Source organism: Xenopus laevis, chromosome 7S, assembly GCF_017654675.1.
Source record: "Xenopus laevis strain J_2021 chromosome 7S, Xenopus_laevis_v10.1, whole genome shotgun sequence".
NCBI lineage: Eukaryota > Metazoa > Chordata > Amphibia > Anura > Pipidae > Xenopus > Xenopus laevis.
In genome coordinates this window covers 107,914,758-107,933,206 of record NC_054384.1, presented here as the reverse complement: position 1 = coordinate 107,933,206, position 18,449 = coordinate 107,914,758, and the positions used below count along the sequence as shown (strand labels likewise).

At 37.1% G+C, this 18,449-nt stretch overlaps 1 protein-coding gene across 1 annotated transcript in view; it reads left to right on the top strand.

The window, feature by feature from the left end:
• Positions 1–18,449, top strand: part of LOC108697908 (G protein-activated inward rectifier potassium channel 4-like) — a 48,823-nt gene that overhangs the window by 29,708 nt on the left and 666 nt on the right. The window contains exon 2 of the mRNA XM_041571723.1: positions 15,363–16,319. Within this exon, the coding sequence (XP_041427657.1) occupies positions 15,383–16,319 (937 nt within the window). The 5' untranslated portion in view covers positions 15,363–15,382. The remainder of the gene's footprint in view (positions 1–15,362; positions 16,320–18,449) is intronic.

Sequence of the window (18,449 nt, the reverse complement as noted above, 5' to 3'; positions counted from 1 at the left end):
TTAGTATTTGAATGAAGTATTCGTATATGAATGAAGTATTAGTATATGAATAAAGTATTAGTATTTGAATAAAGTATTAGTATATGAATGAAGTATTAGTATTTGAATAAAGTATTAGTATATGAATGAAGAATTAGTATATGAATAAAGTATTAGTATTTGAATAAAGTATTAGTATATGAATAAAGTATTAGTATTTGAATAAAGTATTAGTATATGAATGAAGAATTAGTATATGAATAAAGTATTAGTATTTGAATAAAGTATTAGTATATGAATGAAGAATTAGTATATGAATAAAGTATTAGTATTTGAATGAAGTACTAGTAAATGAATGAAGTATTAGTATATGAATAAAGTATTAGTATTTGAATAAAGTATTAGTATATGAATAAAGTATTAGTATATGAATAAAGTATTAGTATATGAATGAAGAATTAGTATATAAATAAAGTATTAGTATATGAATGAAGTATTAGTATATGAATGAAGTATTAGTATATGAATAAAGTATTAGTATATGAATAAAGTATTAGTATATGAATAAACTATTAGTATTTGAATAAACTATTAGTATTTGAATAAAGTATTAGTATATCAATGAAGAATTAGTATATGAATAAAGTATTAGTATATGAATGAAGTATTAGTAATATGAATAAAGTAATAGTATATGAATAAAGTATTAGTATTTGAATAGAGTATTAGTATATCAATGAAGAATTAGTATATGAATAAAGTATTAGTATTTGAATAAAGTATTAGTATATAAATGAAGAATTAGTATATGAATAAAGTATTAGTATTTGAATGAAGTATTTGTATATGAATGAAGAATTAGTATATGAATAAAGTATTAGTATATGAATGAAGTATTAGTATATGAATAAAGTATTAGTATATGAATAAAGTATTAGTATTTGAATAAAGTATTATTATATGAATGAAGAATTAGTATATGAATAAGTATTAGTATTTGAATAAAGTATTAGTATATGAATGAAGAATTAGTATATGAATAAAGTATTAGTATTTGAATGAAGTATTCGTATATGAATGAAGTATTAGTATATGAATAAAGTATTAGTATATGAATAAAGTATTAGTATATGAATAAAGTATTAGTATTTGAATAAAGTATTAGTATATGAATGAAGAATTAGTATATGAATAAAGTATTAGTATTTGAATAAAGTATTAGCATATGAATGAAGAATTAGTATATGAATAAAGTATTAGTATTTGAATGAAGTATTTGTATATGAATGAAGAATTAGTATATGAATAAAGCATTAGTATATGAATGAAGTATTAGTATATGAATAAAGTATTAGTATATGAATAAAGTATTAGTATTTGAATAAAGTATTATTATATGAATGAAGAATTAGTATATGAATAAAGTATTAGTATTTGAATAAAGTATTAGTATATGAATGAAGAATTAGTATATGAATAAAGTATTAGTATTTGAATAAAGTATTAGTATATGAATGAAGAATTAGTATATGAATAAAGTATTAGTATTTGAATGAAGTATTCGTATATGAATGAAGTATTAGTATATGAATAAAGTATTAGTATTTGAATAAAGTATTAGTATATGAATGAAGTATTAGTATTTGAATAAAGTATTAGTATATGAATGAAGAATTAGTATATGAATAAAGTATTAGTATTTGAATAAAGTATTAGTATATGAATAAAGTATTAGTATTTGAATAAAGTATTAGTATATGAATGAAGAATTAGTATATGAATAAAGTATTAGTATTTGAATAAAGTATTAGTATATGAATGAAGAATTAGTATATGAATAAAGTATTAGTATTTGAATGAAGTACTAGTAAATGAATGAAGTATTAGTATATGAATAAAGTATTAGTATTTGAATGAAGTATTCGTATATGAATGAAGAATTAGTATATGAATGAAGAATTAGTATATGAATAAAGTATTAGTATTTGAATAAAGTATTAGTATATGAATGAAGAATTAGTATATGAATAAAGTATTAGTATTTGAATGAAGTACTAGTAAATGAATGAAGTATTAGTATATGAATAAGTATTAGTATTTGAATGAAGTATTCGTATATGAATGAAGAATTAGTATATGAATGAAGAATTAGTATATGAATAAAGTATTAGTATATGAATGAAGTATTAGTATATGAATCCCATACTATCCAGTTGAGGGGTAGTTTTTACTAAAATTTGCCCTGAGGAAATATCAAATTAAGGAGGAGGAAATATTAAACCTTTAAAGATGTATTACCTTTACCCCTTCTAATGTGCTTCTTTTTGGGTATCATTCTATCATTAAAGGCCTACAAGGAGATTCTGTGGGCCCCATTTAGTGGCTGTTAATAGATGTTACAGTAGTAGTAGTAGATACCACTGGATGGGAATGGTATTCCAGCAGCAGAAGTCTATGCCCTTTCTCTGATACTTGGTCTGTCTGCCCATAATTTGCTGATAGCCGTTCAAAACCTCCAACCTTGAGCAAGAAATTGCTATTATTCTCTCCTGCTGCTTATATCATTATTCCTATAACCTGTGCAGCCCCTATGCAAATAGCCGTCCCTCGGGGAACCCGGGTTTTCATTATCATTATTGCCGTTCCTGGGGTGAGAAATTGCAGCAATCTGTCAGCTCCTCTGCACCCATCACTTGTCCCAGTAGGGATCACACAGAACTGTTCTTTATAGGCTTGTGAGCAGGGGTGGAACGTGTTGTACTTTCAGGGTAGGGAAGATCAACTTATGCCATTACATATTTATTCCAAGAAAGAGCAGTGGAATAAGTAGAGTGTGATTTATTATTTATTAAGTATGGGTGAGACAGCAGATATGGGCAAGTGATTCAGGTAACAGTGGTGGTAAATATTGGCTTTTTTATTATATACAGGTATGGGACCTGTTATCCAGAATGCTCAGGACCTGGGGTTTTCCGGAAAACAGATCTTTCTGTAATTTGGATCTTCATACCTAAAGTCTACCAGAAAATCATGTAAACATTAAATAAACCCAAAAGGCTGGTTTTGCTTCCAATAAGGATTAATTATATCTTAGTTGGGATCAAGTACAAGCGACTGTTTTATTATTACACAGAAAAAGGAAATCACTTATAAAAGTCTGGATTATTTGGATAAAATGGAGTCTATGTGAGATGGCCTTTCCGTAATTCAGAGCTTTCTGGATAACAGGTTTCCGGATAAAAGATTCCACACCTGTAATGGAATTTGGCACAAGGAATGTTCATTATTAGCACAGAAAATGTATTGATATTGAATGATTGCACCAAAATTATTATAGAGATTTAAATCTTTTGCTTTTTTATATCACAGGAACCAAGATTTGTTCCCAACATGAGCAAGGAACACTGTGCGCTAAAACATGGTGCTTTGCACTTGTATTTCTAATTTGCAATATTTGAAATATATTTCTGACTTATCAATAAATTCCGTAATGGGGAAGTTGATTTAAATCTAACTTAATATGGCCAAGGGAAAGAATAATATATTTGTGCATTGGTATAGTGGTGCCGGAGTAGTTATATCTCTCCCAGAATGTTCTATAATTGTAATATTGGTGTGTAGGTGCATCTCGGGTCATTTTGCCTGGTCATGTGATTTCAGAAAGAGCCAGCACTTTAGGATGGAACTGCTTTCTGGCAGGCTGTTGTTTCTCCTACTCGATGTAACTGAATGTGTCTCAGTGGGACCTGGATTTTACTATTGAGTGCTGTTCTTAGATCTACCAGGCAGCTGTTATCTTGTGTTAGGGGGCTGCTATCTGGTTACCTTCCCATTGTTCTGTTGTTAGTAGGAATGCACCAAATCCACTATTTTGGATTTGTCCGAACCCCCGAATCCTTTGGGAAAGATTTGGCTGAATACCAAACCGAATCAGAATCCTAATTTGCATATACAAATTAAGGGTGGGAAGGGGAAAACATTTTTTACTTCCTTATTTTGTGACAAAAAGTTAAGCAATTTCCCTCCCTGCCCCTAATTTGCATATTAGGATTCGGATTCGTTTTGGATGGGCAAAAGGATTCGGCCGAATTTGAATCCTGCTGAAAAAGGCCGAATCCTGGCCAAATCCCGAACCAAATCCTGGATTCGGTGCATCCCTAGTTGTTAGGCTGCTGGGGGAGGGAGGGGGGTGATATCACTCCAAATTGCAGTACAGCAGTAAAGAGGGACTAAAGTTTATCAGAGCACAAGTCACATGACTGGGGACACCTGGGAACCTGACAATATGTCTAGCCCCATGTCAGAATTCATAATTTAATATAAAAAATCTGTTTGCTCTTTTGAGAAACAGATTTCAGTGCAGAATTCTGCTGGAGCAGCACTATTAACTGATATGTTTTGGGAAAAAAAACATTTCCCATGACAGTTTCGCTTTAAGGCAAATTTTGCATAGGCATATATACATATACTGTATACAGGTCGTACGTATAGTTATCAAGATATTGTTTAACTGTTTTAACCCCTTCTTAACCCCACTGTTGTTGCTGTGCTTTTCCCTGCTCATCTCCTTCATATAAATGTTGAATGGCCTTATATTTTCGTTATAGTTTGTCATTGCCATTGCCGTGTTATTTCCCAAGTCTGAACTCCACAACCATTGAACTGTTTTGTTCTCTTCCTTAAAAGAGCCACTGGCATGACTGAACTGGCCTGAATTCATACAAATATTAGCTTTCTGCAATGATATAACAAACTACTGTATGTCATTCATTTCATAGGCCTATAAAGTACAACTCTTTTATCCTCCTCATTAAATCAAGGATGAACTGTTGTGTTTCATATGGGTCAGGCTTCCACATTGCTGAAAAACTCTGTGGCTCTCATGGGCCATTAATCGGACATGCCAACACCTTTACTCCCCTCGCAAAAATATTTCTAATGTTATTAAAACCTCTATATTTTATTCAAATAAATAGCTACTTCTGCACTGCTGAACTTTGCTATTTTTCTGAAAAGATAGCAGATTGCTTTGGTCTCCTGACAAAATACTGTAGCTCCCAGCGTTATTAAACCACCGTGTTTTCTTACATAATTATATTTGCCATATATTCTCGTTGCTGAATAAGCAATGCTCCCAAGTCAGTAATTTGTCATGGTTGAACTGTTTGTTCTCTTGTTGAAAACGGGTGTTATTAGCACTAAACACTGTGATATTCATTTCAGTCAGTTTTGTAACTTAAGATTTGTCTTACTATTAATTACTTTTGTCACTATGACGGGGGACCCACTGAGCCACTCTGAACAGAGCCATTATTATTCCAAATCTATAAAGCACTAGCCAGGGTCGCTAGCCACGTGGGCGAGTAGAGAAGTGTGTCCCTTGTCAGGTCCATCTGGTTTCCCACTCAATCTGTCATTAAAGTGTGTGAAATCCATAAATCTAAGGCTGACATTGAATGATCCTTAACATACCAGATGTCTGTCATTCGCTTCTAAACAGATAGAAAATCACATGTATTATTTATATTTCATGAGGACTGGTAACATCAATAGGCACATTGAAGGTACTTGAACTGTCACTGGGTGACCAGAGAGATGGATAATAGAAAGTTAGATATTAGATCTGTATATAGATAATAGATAGGTAGATGACAGATTGGTATATAGATGATAGCTAGATAAATTACAGGCAATTAACTCTACATACATAAAGACAAAAGGCAAAGGAAAGGAAATGCTCTTTTACATCATATTATATGACAGATAGATAGATGACAGTTAGGTATATAGATAATAGAAGATAGATAGACAGACAGACAGATAAATAGATAGATAATAGATAGATATATAGACAGACAGACAGACAGACAGACAGACAGACAGATAGACAGATAGATAATAGATAGATAGATAATGGATAGATAATATATAGATGACAGATAGATAATAGATAGACAGACAGATAGACAGACAGACAGATAGATGATAGATAATAGATAGATAGATAGATAGATAGATAGATAGATAGATAGATAGATAGATAATATATAGATGACAGATAGATAATAGATAGATAGACAGACAGACAGACAAACAGACAGACAGACGGATAGATAATAGATAGATAGATAATATATAGATGACAGATAGATAATAGATAGATAGATGGACGGACGGACAGACAGACGACAGATAGACGACAGACAGATAATAGATAGATAGATAGACAGACAGACAGACAGACAGATAGACAGACAGATAGACAGACAGACAGACAGACAGACAGACAGACAGATGATAGATAGATAGATAGATAGATAGATAGATAGATAGATAGATAGATAGATACTTTAATAATGTGAGATCTACTATTAGTGATGTTGTCCCATTATGATCTACTTGCATAAAAGCTCTGTTAGCATTATATTCCATGAAAAATATTACTTAAATACTGATTTATGGGAAAATGTACATTGTTATATTTAACAAACAACTATTTCTTATGTGACCTTAATATAATAAATATCTGATTGAAAAGAATAAAACAGGAGGGTGACATAGACAAGCTGTTTGTGGACAGTGTCTTGAGATTTACTGATCACCAGCTAAAGGTCAACTGAGAGATGCGAATCTAACTTTTGGGCACTTCTGTTTTACATCATGTTATATGACAGATATATAGATGACAGATAGGTTTATAGGTAATAGATTGATAGACGACAGATAACTGATGGATATAGATAATACATAGATAACAGAGAAATAGATATATAAATAAGTGTACAAGATATACTCTATACCCAAAATAACTCTAAAGACAAAAGGCAAAGGAGAGGAAATGTTCTTTCACATCATTATTTATGTCGGTGGCACCTTAAATATTCATGTGACTGTTTCGGGGCTGGTAGCCATGGAGACCATACATTTGCATTAATAAATATTACATCTAAAATGTAGTTTCATGTAAACTTTATATATATATAATATATGTGTGTGTTGAACCATTAAGAGCCATTAAGTACTCGACATGCCAGTGAGGCGGCAGTGATTGCTTATTAAGCTCCTGTGTGCAATGTTCCCTCTATACTGATCTGTGTGCTGCTGCTGCTGCTGCTGGGAATGCAGGGCTAACTCAGGACATGTGTTTGTGCACAAAAGCTTGCAGTCTTTTAGGTCTGGAAAGGGCAAAGCTGACTTGGTTGAGAGGTGAGACCAACAGCAACTGCCTGGTCCCATGTTATAGAAACAAACTGCGTGTAGAATCAATGTTAAAGAAAACGTCACGAGAACTGTCCAAGCTGCACCCTCTGGTTTATGTTGAACTGCAGCTCCCAAGATCTAATGGCAGCCAGGGGGAAATCTCCATACAGTGGCTGCACAGATCGTATCTGATCCCCATTGTAAGCAGCAGTCCTGTCCTGCTTTATGGCAGCTGAGATTCTAGCTATCTGTATAACAGAACATTCTGTCCCAGTGGCTGCACAGATCCTATCTGATCCCCATTGTAAGCAGCAGTCCTGTCCTGCTTTATGGCAGCTGAGATTCTAGCTATCTGTATAACAGAACATTCTGTCCCAGTGGCTGCACAGATCCTATCTGATCCCCATTGTAAGCAGCAGTCCTGTCCTGCTTTATGACAGCTGAGATTCTAGCTATCTGTATAACAGAACATTCTGTCCCAGTGGCTGCACAGATCCTATCTGATCCCCATTGTAAGCAGCAGTCCTGTCCTGCTTTATGGCAGCTGAGATTCTAGCTGTCTGTATAACAGAACATTCTGTCCCAGGGGCTGCACAGATCCTATCTGATCCCCATTGTAAGCAGCAGTCCTGTCCTGCTTTATGGCAGCTGAGATTCTAGCTGTCTGTATAACAGAACATTCTGTCCCAGGGGCTGCACAGATCCTATCTGATCCCCATTGTAAGCAGCAGTCCTGTCCTGCTTTATGGCAGCTGAGATTCTAGCTATCTGTATAACAGAACATTCTGTCCCAGTGGCTGCACAGATCCTATCTGATCCCCATTGTAAGCAACAGTCCTGTCCTGCTTTATGGCAGCTGAGATTCTAGCTATCTGTATAACAGAACATTCTGTCCCAGTGGCTGCACAGATCCTATCTGATCCCCATTGTAAGCAGCAGTCCTGTCCTGCTATATGGCAGCTGAGATATCTGTATAACAGAGCATTCTGTCCCAGTGGCTGCACAGATCCTATCTGATCCCCATTGTAAGCAGCAGTCCTGTCCTGCTTTATGGCAGCTGAGATTCTAGCTATCTGTATAACAGAACATTCTGTCCCAGGGGCTGCACAGATCCAGATCCTATCTGATATCATTTTGTAAGCAGCAGTCCTGCCCTGCTTTATGGCAGCTGGGATTCTAGCTATCTGTATAACAGAACATTCTGTCCCAGTGGCTGCACAGATTCTATCTGATCCCCATTGTAAGCAGCAGTCCTGCCCTGCTTTATGGCAGCTGGGATTCTAGCTATCTGTATAACAGAACATTCTGTCCCAGTGGCTGCACAGATCCTATCTGAACCCCATTGTAAGCAGCAGTCCTGCCCTGCTTTATGGCAGCTGGGATTCTAGCTATCTGTATAACAGAACATTCTGTCCCAGTGGCTGCACAGATCCTATCTGATCCCCATTGTAAGCAGCAGTCCTGTCCTGCTTTATGGCAGCTGAGATTCTAGCTATCTGTATAACAGAACATTCTGTCAGTGTTCAGTTAAGCAAATAAAGGGAAAACCGAACCACTACATTTTATGAAAACTGAGTCATAGAAAGATTACTAAGGCTATTAAAAAAATATTGCTGTGAAACGTTCTTCAGAAACACGCAGCTCTTGAAATAAGTCATGTATAGAAGTGTTTTGCGTCAGAGCAGGACTTGCTACTCAGCAGCCCAACATTGGAAAGGACAAGCTGGGAAATGAATAAATTTGGCTTATTCTCCCCACACACAGAGATCCAAGCGTTTGATTTATAGAAGAGCCACATTAAACCATACGACCCACAGGAGGAGATGGATGAAGGTCTCCTGCCCATGTGGAAATGAAGCTGAGAAGTAAATGAACTATGCACAGAAAATATCTATATCACTGCAACATATTATTCTCATACTGCACCAGCGGGGAGGTTTTTAAAGGGGACACAACCATTAAACCTAAAACGTATTGTCTGTGGCTGAAATCAATTGACATTGAGTAATGCAATGATTTTCCATTAATCGTTCATTTCATCTATTGGCATACAAGGAGGATACTTCTATTTAGTTTGGGGCTAATTAAAGACATTTTATACACAAATTCCTTAATGCTATCCCAGAGCCATTTCCATATACAGGAATGGGATCTGTTATCCAGAAAACTATTACCCAGAAAGCTCAGAATTACAGGAAGGCCACCCCCCATAGACTTCATTATATAGTGAATAAAGTACCCCCTCTTGTAAAATATAAGGATATTATAAGTTACCGAGGAGTTTCATGACCATATAAAAACATGAGGTTGAGTGTTTTTATACAGCTCATGGAACTCCAAGGTAACTTATAATATCCTTATAATTTACAACTGGCGGCACTTTATTAATTATAATACACATATTTTAGTGAGTCATGTGACATAAATTACATCACTAATCACCATTTATAACTGATGACATCACTACTCACCGTTTATAACCTATGACATCACTACTCACCGTTTATAAGGATATAATTTACAAGATATTCGTGGCTTTTGTGTATTATAAGCAAATAATCTGAAAAAATAATTTCCTTTTTCTGTGTAATTATAAAACAGTAACTTGTACTTGATCCCAACTAAGATATAATTAATCCTTATTGGAAGTAGGGTAGCACAGAATCCAGGATTCGGCCAGGATTTGGGCTTTTTCAGCAGGATTCGGATTCTGTCGAATCCTTCTGGGCAGCCGAACCGAATCCGAATCCTAATTTGGATTTACTGGGAGGGAAATCGCATGACTTTTTGTCACAAAATAAGGAAGTAAAAATTGTTACCCCTTCCCACCATTAATTTGCATATGCAAATTAGGATTCGGAAATCCGTTTGTTATTCAGTCAAATCTTTCGCAAAGGATTCGGAGGTTCAGCGGAATCCAAAATAGAGGATTCAGTGCATCCCTAATTGGAAGCAAAACAATCCTATTTGGTTTTTTTAATGTTTACATTTTTTTAGTTGACTCAAAGTATGGAGATCAAAAGTACTCGTACTTTCCATAATTTGGATACCGATACCTTAAGGTTGCTAAAAATCATATAAACATGAAATAAACCCAATAGGCTGGTTTTGCCTCCAATAAGGATTAATTATATCTTAGTTGGGATCAAGTACAAGCTACTGTTTTATTATTACACAGAAAAAGGAAATCAATTTTAAAAATTAGAATTATTTCCTTATACAGGTATGGGACCTGTTATCCAGAATGCTCAGGACCTGGGGTTTTCTGGATAATGGATCTTTCCATAATTTGGATCTTCATACCTTAAGTCTGCTAGAAAATCATATAAACATTAAATAAACCCAATAGGCTGGTTATGCTTCCAATAAGGATTAATTATATCTTCATACCTTAAGGCTACCAGAGTTAGGACGGTAAGTGGTCAGGAGGATGGGGTTTGGAGTGTGCCGGGCCCCTCTGACAACTTCAGTTCTATATTATATGGTCACAGAACAACCCCTCAGTGACTTCTTATATCCTTATCATTTACAGTAGGGGGTACATTATCCCTTATAATACATGAATGATACTCAGAGTTCCCTGTATAACTCAGCCTGCAGCCTTGTGCCTTTATATGGTCACAGAACAACCCCTCAGTGAGTTCTAATATCCTTATCATTTACAGTAGGGGGTACATTATCCCTTATAATACATGAGTGATGCTCAGAGTTCCCTGTATAACTCAGCCTGCAGCCTTGTGCCTTTATATGGTCACAGAACAACCACTCAGTGACTTCTAATATCCTTATCATTTACAGTAGGGGGTACATTATCCCTTATAATACATGAGTAATACTCAGAGTTCCCTATATAACTCAGCCTGCAGCCTTGTGCCTTTATATGGTCACAGAACAACCACTCAGTGACTTCTAATATCCTTATCATTTACAGTAGGGGGTACATTATCCCTTATAATACATGAGTGATACTCAGAGTTCCCTGTATAACTCAGCCTGCAGCCTTGTGTCTTTATATGGTCACAGACCCCTCTGTGACTTCTAATATCCTTATCATTTACAGTAGGGGGGTACATTATCCCTTATAATACATGAGTGATACTCAGAGTTCCCTGTATAACTCAGCCTGCAGCCTTGTGCCTTTATATGGTCACAGACCCCTCTGTGACTTCTAATATCCTTATCATTTACAGTAGGGGGTACATTATCTCTTATAATACATGAGTTATACTCAGAGTTCCCTGTATAACTCAGCCTGCAGCCTTGTGCCTTTATATGGTCACAGAACAACCCCTCAGTGACTTCTAATATCCTTATCATTTACAGTAGGGGGTACATTATCCCTTATAATACATGAGTGATACTCAGAGTTCCCTGTATAACTCAGCCTGCAGCCTTGTGCCTTTATATGGTCACAGAACAACCCCTCAGTGACTTCTAATATCCTTATCATTTACAGTAGGGGATACATTATCCCTTATAATATAAATTATTTTGATTGATTACTACTGAATGAAAAGGGGAGCAGCAGCTGCTGACATAACCTTACACCTCCAAGCAGGTGGGAAATAATAAATACTTTATATTCAAAAAGAGAATAAATGATTTATCTGTAATAACACCCCCATGCCAAAGCCTCTGCCTTGAATAATTCATGTATTATAGAGAGTATGGAGTGGGACCTGGGGGGGTTTATTGGCATGTTATACATAAGAATCAGAACCCTGCAGTCCCACTGAGCTCATACATACATACTAATTCATATAGTACAAATTTTTCGGTTTTCCACCCGAAAACTCTTTCCAGGTTTTTGCCCAAAAAACACAATCTTTGGATCATTGCACGAAACCCAGCGCAGATCAGGATATATCAGCAGGTCTGAGATGCTGGATTTTCGGATTTAGACTTTTTCTAAATAAATCCCAAAAACATGTAGGATTTTTTTCACTAAAAGTTCAGATTATATAGTTAAAAAAACTCAAATTCAAGTGTTTGGCATTCGGACTTTAATAAATAACCCCCGTAAGGTTTGTGTTCGTGCCATTTTTAAGGAGAAGGAAAGCTACTGAAGCAGCTACCGATTAGCCACAATAGTACAAGCTATAACACTTTATTTATTCTGTAGAATGCTTTATCATAGCTGAGTAAACGACTCTGTTTTTTAGGATAGCAGCTGCCGTGTTAGCTTGTTGTGACATCACTTCCGACCTGAGTCTCTCCCTGCTCACTCATAGCTCTGGGCTCAGATTACAGCAGGGAGGAGAGAGGAACAAACTGAGCATGCTCAAGCCCAAGCCCTGGAGGTTTAAGCTGAAAACAGGAAGTCTGATACAGAAGCCCATGAGTACACAATAGAAGGAAAGAAATTTGATGTTTCTTTTGACAGAGGAATCAGAGCAGCATTACTTTGAGGGTTTACTGGTGTATTTATAGAGACCTTTCTGATAAAGCTTACTTATCTTTAGCCTTTCCTTCTCCTTTAAATGAAACCTGGTTGTTTTCACTCCATTTCCAGTCCAGTCTATATAGCCGACAAGGCTCCGTTTTCCTTTATGAGATCTATGAATTGTCTTGATAAGAGCTGGCATATCAAGTCATATGATACCCCTGTAACTGTCTGAACTTTCCTTCCCTGTCTCTGCCCTTCCGCTATCAACATGTCGGATTTGATACTAATGGGTTATGTCTAAGCCACGGGGTTCCCCCCTCAAACTCGGGAGCGTCTGTCAGCTGAATTCATTTCTAACAGCTCTGGTCCATGGGCTCTGGGTGGGGAATTCCTATACGTTGAGAATGGAGGCTCCGCTGCTCACTCGCTGCTTCTAATTGGAACAGACTCTCAAACATCTGGGAGCGGCAGCTGATACAGGAGCTGAACTCGGCTGCATGAAGAGCCTCTATAACTAAGCAATGAATTAGGAGACGGTTCAGATGATTTGCGAGACAGAAGTGATTGTTTTTACGATTCACGGTTTTATCATGAAAGTCCAACATATACTGTATTTGTAGAAGGGAAACAGAAGGGTATGAATCCGAACTACAGTTACCATCAGTCTCAGCCAGCCATCAGTTTATATTATAAGGCATAATGTTCCCCCTACTGTAAATGATAAGGATATTAGAAGTCACTGAGGGGTTGTTCTGTGACCATATAAAGGCACAAGGCTGCAGGCTGAGTTATACAGGGAACTCTGAGTATCACTCGTGTATTATAAGGGATAATGTACCCCCTACTGTAAATGATAAGGATATTAGAAGTCACTGAGGGGTTGTTCTGTGACCATATAAAGGCACAAGGCTGCAGGCTGAGTTATACAGGGAACTCTGAGTATCACTCATGTATTATAAGGATAATGTAGCCCCTACTGTAAATGATAAGGATATTAGAAGTCACTGAGGGGTTCTGTGACCATATAAAGGCACAAGGCTTTCTGCTTAAGAAAGATTTGAGAAAGGTGTCTAATTTTTTTCCTAAGCAGAACATCAGAGCAACCTTTTTCTATCTCCTGACAACTTCCTTGACTACTTGGTGGTCAGACTGTTTGTAAAATGACCAGCAGGTGGCGCTGTTGGAACAAAATTCATTCATTTATATTTACAGTAAATGTATCCCTTAATGTCTTGGAATTAAAAAAATAATAATAAATGTAAATTACAAAAATGCTTAGAATTCTCATCAATGTTGCATTCACTTATTTTAAAGTTTTACTTATCCTTTAACTATAGCATAACACTATGCCAGTGTATGTATTACCTTGTACTAAGCATATGTGAACAGGAAAATATGCAGTGGCCCCTTAATACACAGCAGGCTCTGAACTGCAGAATAACATAGTATATACAATTACCATTTACAAACACTTCAGGATCGAATGTGTTTAAATGAATCGGGCTCACACAGCAGGCTGCAGAAGTCAGTTCTTCGGGCGGTGATTGTTTGAAGTGATCACCTATATCCAGGCCGACCGTTACTGCCTAATTCTGACTTTATGTGCCAATCAATCAGCAACACAAAGAAAGGCACCAATTACAGGGGTATTAATAAAACTTCAGCTCGTGTTCCAGTTTCCAGGGAATGGAACAAATAATAGCGGCTAGGAGTTGAGCTAAAAGGCATCTGATAATTGGCCTCTCTCTGATCTTTCTTCGGAAAAGCTGTTGGCAGTTGACCTCACTTTACAGATCATCTTGAGCACCGAGTCAGCCAATATGGCCCCTCCAACCCATACTTATCATTATATTTGTATAAACAAGGAATATTGTGTGGGTGCAGTAAGCTGTACTCTCACACTGTACTGCTAAGGGTATCAATATGGCACCACCCACAAGGTATGTTGTCTGTACCCCCATAAAAAGGTCCAAAAACCTGGTTGGTGGTTCCTTGGGCCCATCAGAGAACCTGATATCCTTGGTCCATGCTAAATATTTTAAGCCTTCATTGGGGTCCATAATCACCTGGTGTTGTGTGGAATGTTGTATGGGTGCAGTAAGCTGTAGTCTCACACTATACTTCAATGGGTATCAATACGTGCCGTGCGCCTACCAAGGAATGATTTCTGTACACAATAAGCCATACCCTCATAAAAAGTCCAAAAACCTGAGTTGGTGCCTTGAGGCCCTTCAGGGAACCAGATATCCTTGACCCATTCTAAATTTTAAGGCCTTGGGTCCATAATTATCTGAGAGCATCTGGTATTCTGTCAGTACAATCCGAATCTGTGTTTAGTAACCCTTTATTGTAAATATTGGCCAAGATTGACTTACCAGCTCTTCTTATTGAGACTATGTCACTGGATGCAATGGAAGTAAAGCTAAACTACAAACCACAACCTTCCTTTGACCATCAAAGCAGCTTGAACTTCCAAGTTCTGCTCTCTCTGTGTAAAACTAATTTGTAGGGACTAAGATTCTCTTTCGAAGAGCTAAAACATTTCAAAGGGATCAAAGCATCTATTTCTTTTTTTGTAGCCATCTTTAAATTTGAAGTTACTAGAACCAACCTGAGCCCAACTTGAACATTTGAGTAGATGTAGATTGATTTATCAGGATCCAGAACTTTGAGTCTCAGTCTTATCCGGGCCCATCTCCAGCTGTAAACAGAAATAATAAATACATGTGCCCCATGAGATCCATGTGCAGTACATATTGACCACTTGCCATCATCTAAAGTTCTTCTCTCTTTACAGATCAGGAATTTGCAGGCACCATGCACTCCGAAGTCAACATGAGTTCTTGCAAATTTATGAATCAGGACGTTGAGAACAGAATCAACAAGATTCCAAAACATGTCCAGGGTGGGCCAGTGGTGGTTACCAATCGGACTGTGGTCATGGCAGAACCAGGAAAAAGGCGACGGCAGAGATATGTGGAAAAAGATGGTAAATGCAATGTCCACCATGGCAACGTGCGGGAAACATATAGGTACTTCACAGACATATTTACCACCTTGGTGGATCTCAAGTGGAGATTTAACTTGTTAGTTTTCACAATGGTCTACACCACTACTTGGATTTTCTTTGGGTTTATATGGTGGCTTATTGCCTACATCCGTGGAGATCTGGACCACATTGAGGATTCCAGTTGGACGCCTTGTGTGGACAAGTTGAATGGATTTGTATCCGCTTTTCTGTTCTCCATTGAAACTGAGACAACTATTGGCTATGGTTACAGAGTCATTACAGATAAGTGTCCAGAAGGCATTGTCCTCTTGTTGGTCCAGGCTATCCTGGGCTCTATCGTCAATGCTTTCATGGTAGGCTGCATGTTTGTCAAAATCTCCCAGCCAAAGAAACGGGCAGAAACCCTTATGTTCTCCAACCAGGCAGTCATTTCTGTGAGGGACGGGAAGCTGTGCCTGATGTTCAGAGTGGGAGACCTGAGGAACTCACATATAGTGGAAGCCTCTATCCGAGCGAAACTGATCAAGTCCAAGCAGACAAAAGAGGGAGAATTCATCCCACTTAATCAGACGGACATCAATGTGGGTTTTGATACTGGAGACGACCGTCTGTTTCTGGTTTCTCCGCTCATTATTTGCCATGAGTTCAATGAGCAGAGTCCCTTCTGGGAAATCTCCAAGGATCAGCTGGGGAAAGAAGAGTTTGAGATAGTGGTGATTCTGGAAGGGATGGTAGAAGCCACAGGTAAGCCATAGGCTGTATGACCAAGAGAATAAAACATTGAAGTCACTTCCTTATAGCTGCAGGGGGGAGCATGTTTCCTGGTGCACCTCACTGTCTCTACTTCCTTTCTGGCAAATAACAGTCCTGCCTTTCTGTAGAGCAGGGAATCTAGGTATACACTCAGTCTATAGAGGTTATTTGGGTCCGATGCTGCTTTATGAACCACATTCTTGACTCCTTTGATGCTTTTGATTGCAACCCAACGTCAGATTAAACCAGAACGGTCCAACAACGATCATGGGGAACCCAAGGCGACCTCTTAAAGCTGACACTCTAGGTACTAGTCCTTAGGAAAAAAATATGTCTCGTTCACATTGTAGAGCCCAAATGAGTAGCAGGCAACCAATCAGAACTGTAGACCTGTGTTGAGGCAACAAGTGCAGCCCATAAATCAAACACCTAGATATGAATTTTTGTTGGCTACAGAAACCCCAGACCCACGTGGATTATTTTATATTCTGTTTCAGATTCCTAAATCGTAATTTAAATAATTCCTAAATCAGAATAAAATACATTAATTGGGCGCCCTGTCTTATAGGTGTTTCTGTTATTATTTTACTGCGTTTCATGAAATGGGAAGGGGGAGACAGGAAAGGAAATAGAAACTATAATTTCCAGAAGTTAATAGTTTTTCACAAGGCACAATTTCCCCTAATAGTACACATAGTTTTTAGGTTTTAAAGCAACACTTTTTATTCATTGACTCAAACTGTCACTTTTAAGCCAGTCCTGACCCCTAGTGTTCAGAATGCAACATGCGTAATATATGAATTTCCAGTCGGTACAGGGCTGAAATTCTGATTGGATTGGGAAATAAATCACTCTGACATTTCCCAGTTCCTATTCCAAATAAAAACTAAAATTGAAATTTGACTTTTTTGCTCATTCCATACCATATGCCTCAATTGTGAAATCATTCCTAATACTTTATTCAAGCAAAGGAAGAAGAGTCTCGAGATCAGTGATCCATTTTATATGTAAAACTCAGTGTTTATATTGTTTCCATGGTACAACAGTGGGTAAAGAAGGAGCCTACACTACAGACCAGTTATAGACTGGACTCTTTACATTAGATTTACCACTTTGAATCGTAACAATCAGGTTTTAGTAATACAGAATTTAAAAGAATTTCCAGTTGGTCTTTTTATGGATAGGATAGAAAGGCAAAGTTGAAAAACCCCAAAACTTTAACATTAACAAACAGTAATGGGGGTGGCAAACTACCACTTTAGATGATAAAGTGAATTGTTCAGAATTCCATTAGTATAATATATAAATGAATTTTAAAGGAATGACAATATAATGTAGTGGTGCCCTGCATTGGTAAAACTGGTGTGTTTGCTTCAGAAACTCTACTATAGTTTATATAAACAAGCTGCTGTGTAGCCATGGGGGCAGCCATTCAAGCACAGGATACACAGTAGATAACAGATAAGTACTACTATAGTTTATATAAACAAGCTGCTGTGTAGCCATGGGGGCAACCATTCAAGCACAGGATACACAGTAGATAACAGATAAGTACTACTATAGTTTATATAAACAAGCTGCTGTGTAGCCATGGGGGCAGCCATTCAAGCACAGGATACACAGTAGATAACAGATAAGTACTACTATAGTTCATATAAACAAGCTGTTGTGTAGCCATGGGGGCAGCCATTCAAGCACAGGATATACAGTAGATAACAGATAAGTACTACTATAATTCATATAAACAAACTGCTGTGTAGTCATGGGGGCAGCCATTCAAGCACAGGATACACCATAGATAACAGATAAGTACTACTATAGTTTATATAAACAAGCTGCTGTGTAGCCATGGGGCAGCCATTCAAGCACCGGATACACAGTAGATAACAGATAAGTACTACTATAGTTTATATAAACAAGCTGCTGTGTAGCCATGAGGGCAGACATTCAAGCACAGGATACACAGTAGATAACAGATAAGTACTACTATAGTTTATATAAACAAGCTGCTGTGTAGCCATGGGGGCAGCCATTCAAGCACAGGACACACAGTAGATAACAGATTAGTACTACTATAGTTTATATAAACAAGCTGCTGTGTAGCCATAGGGGCAGCCATTC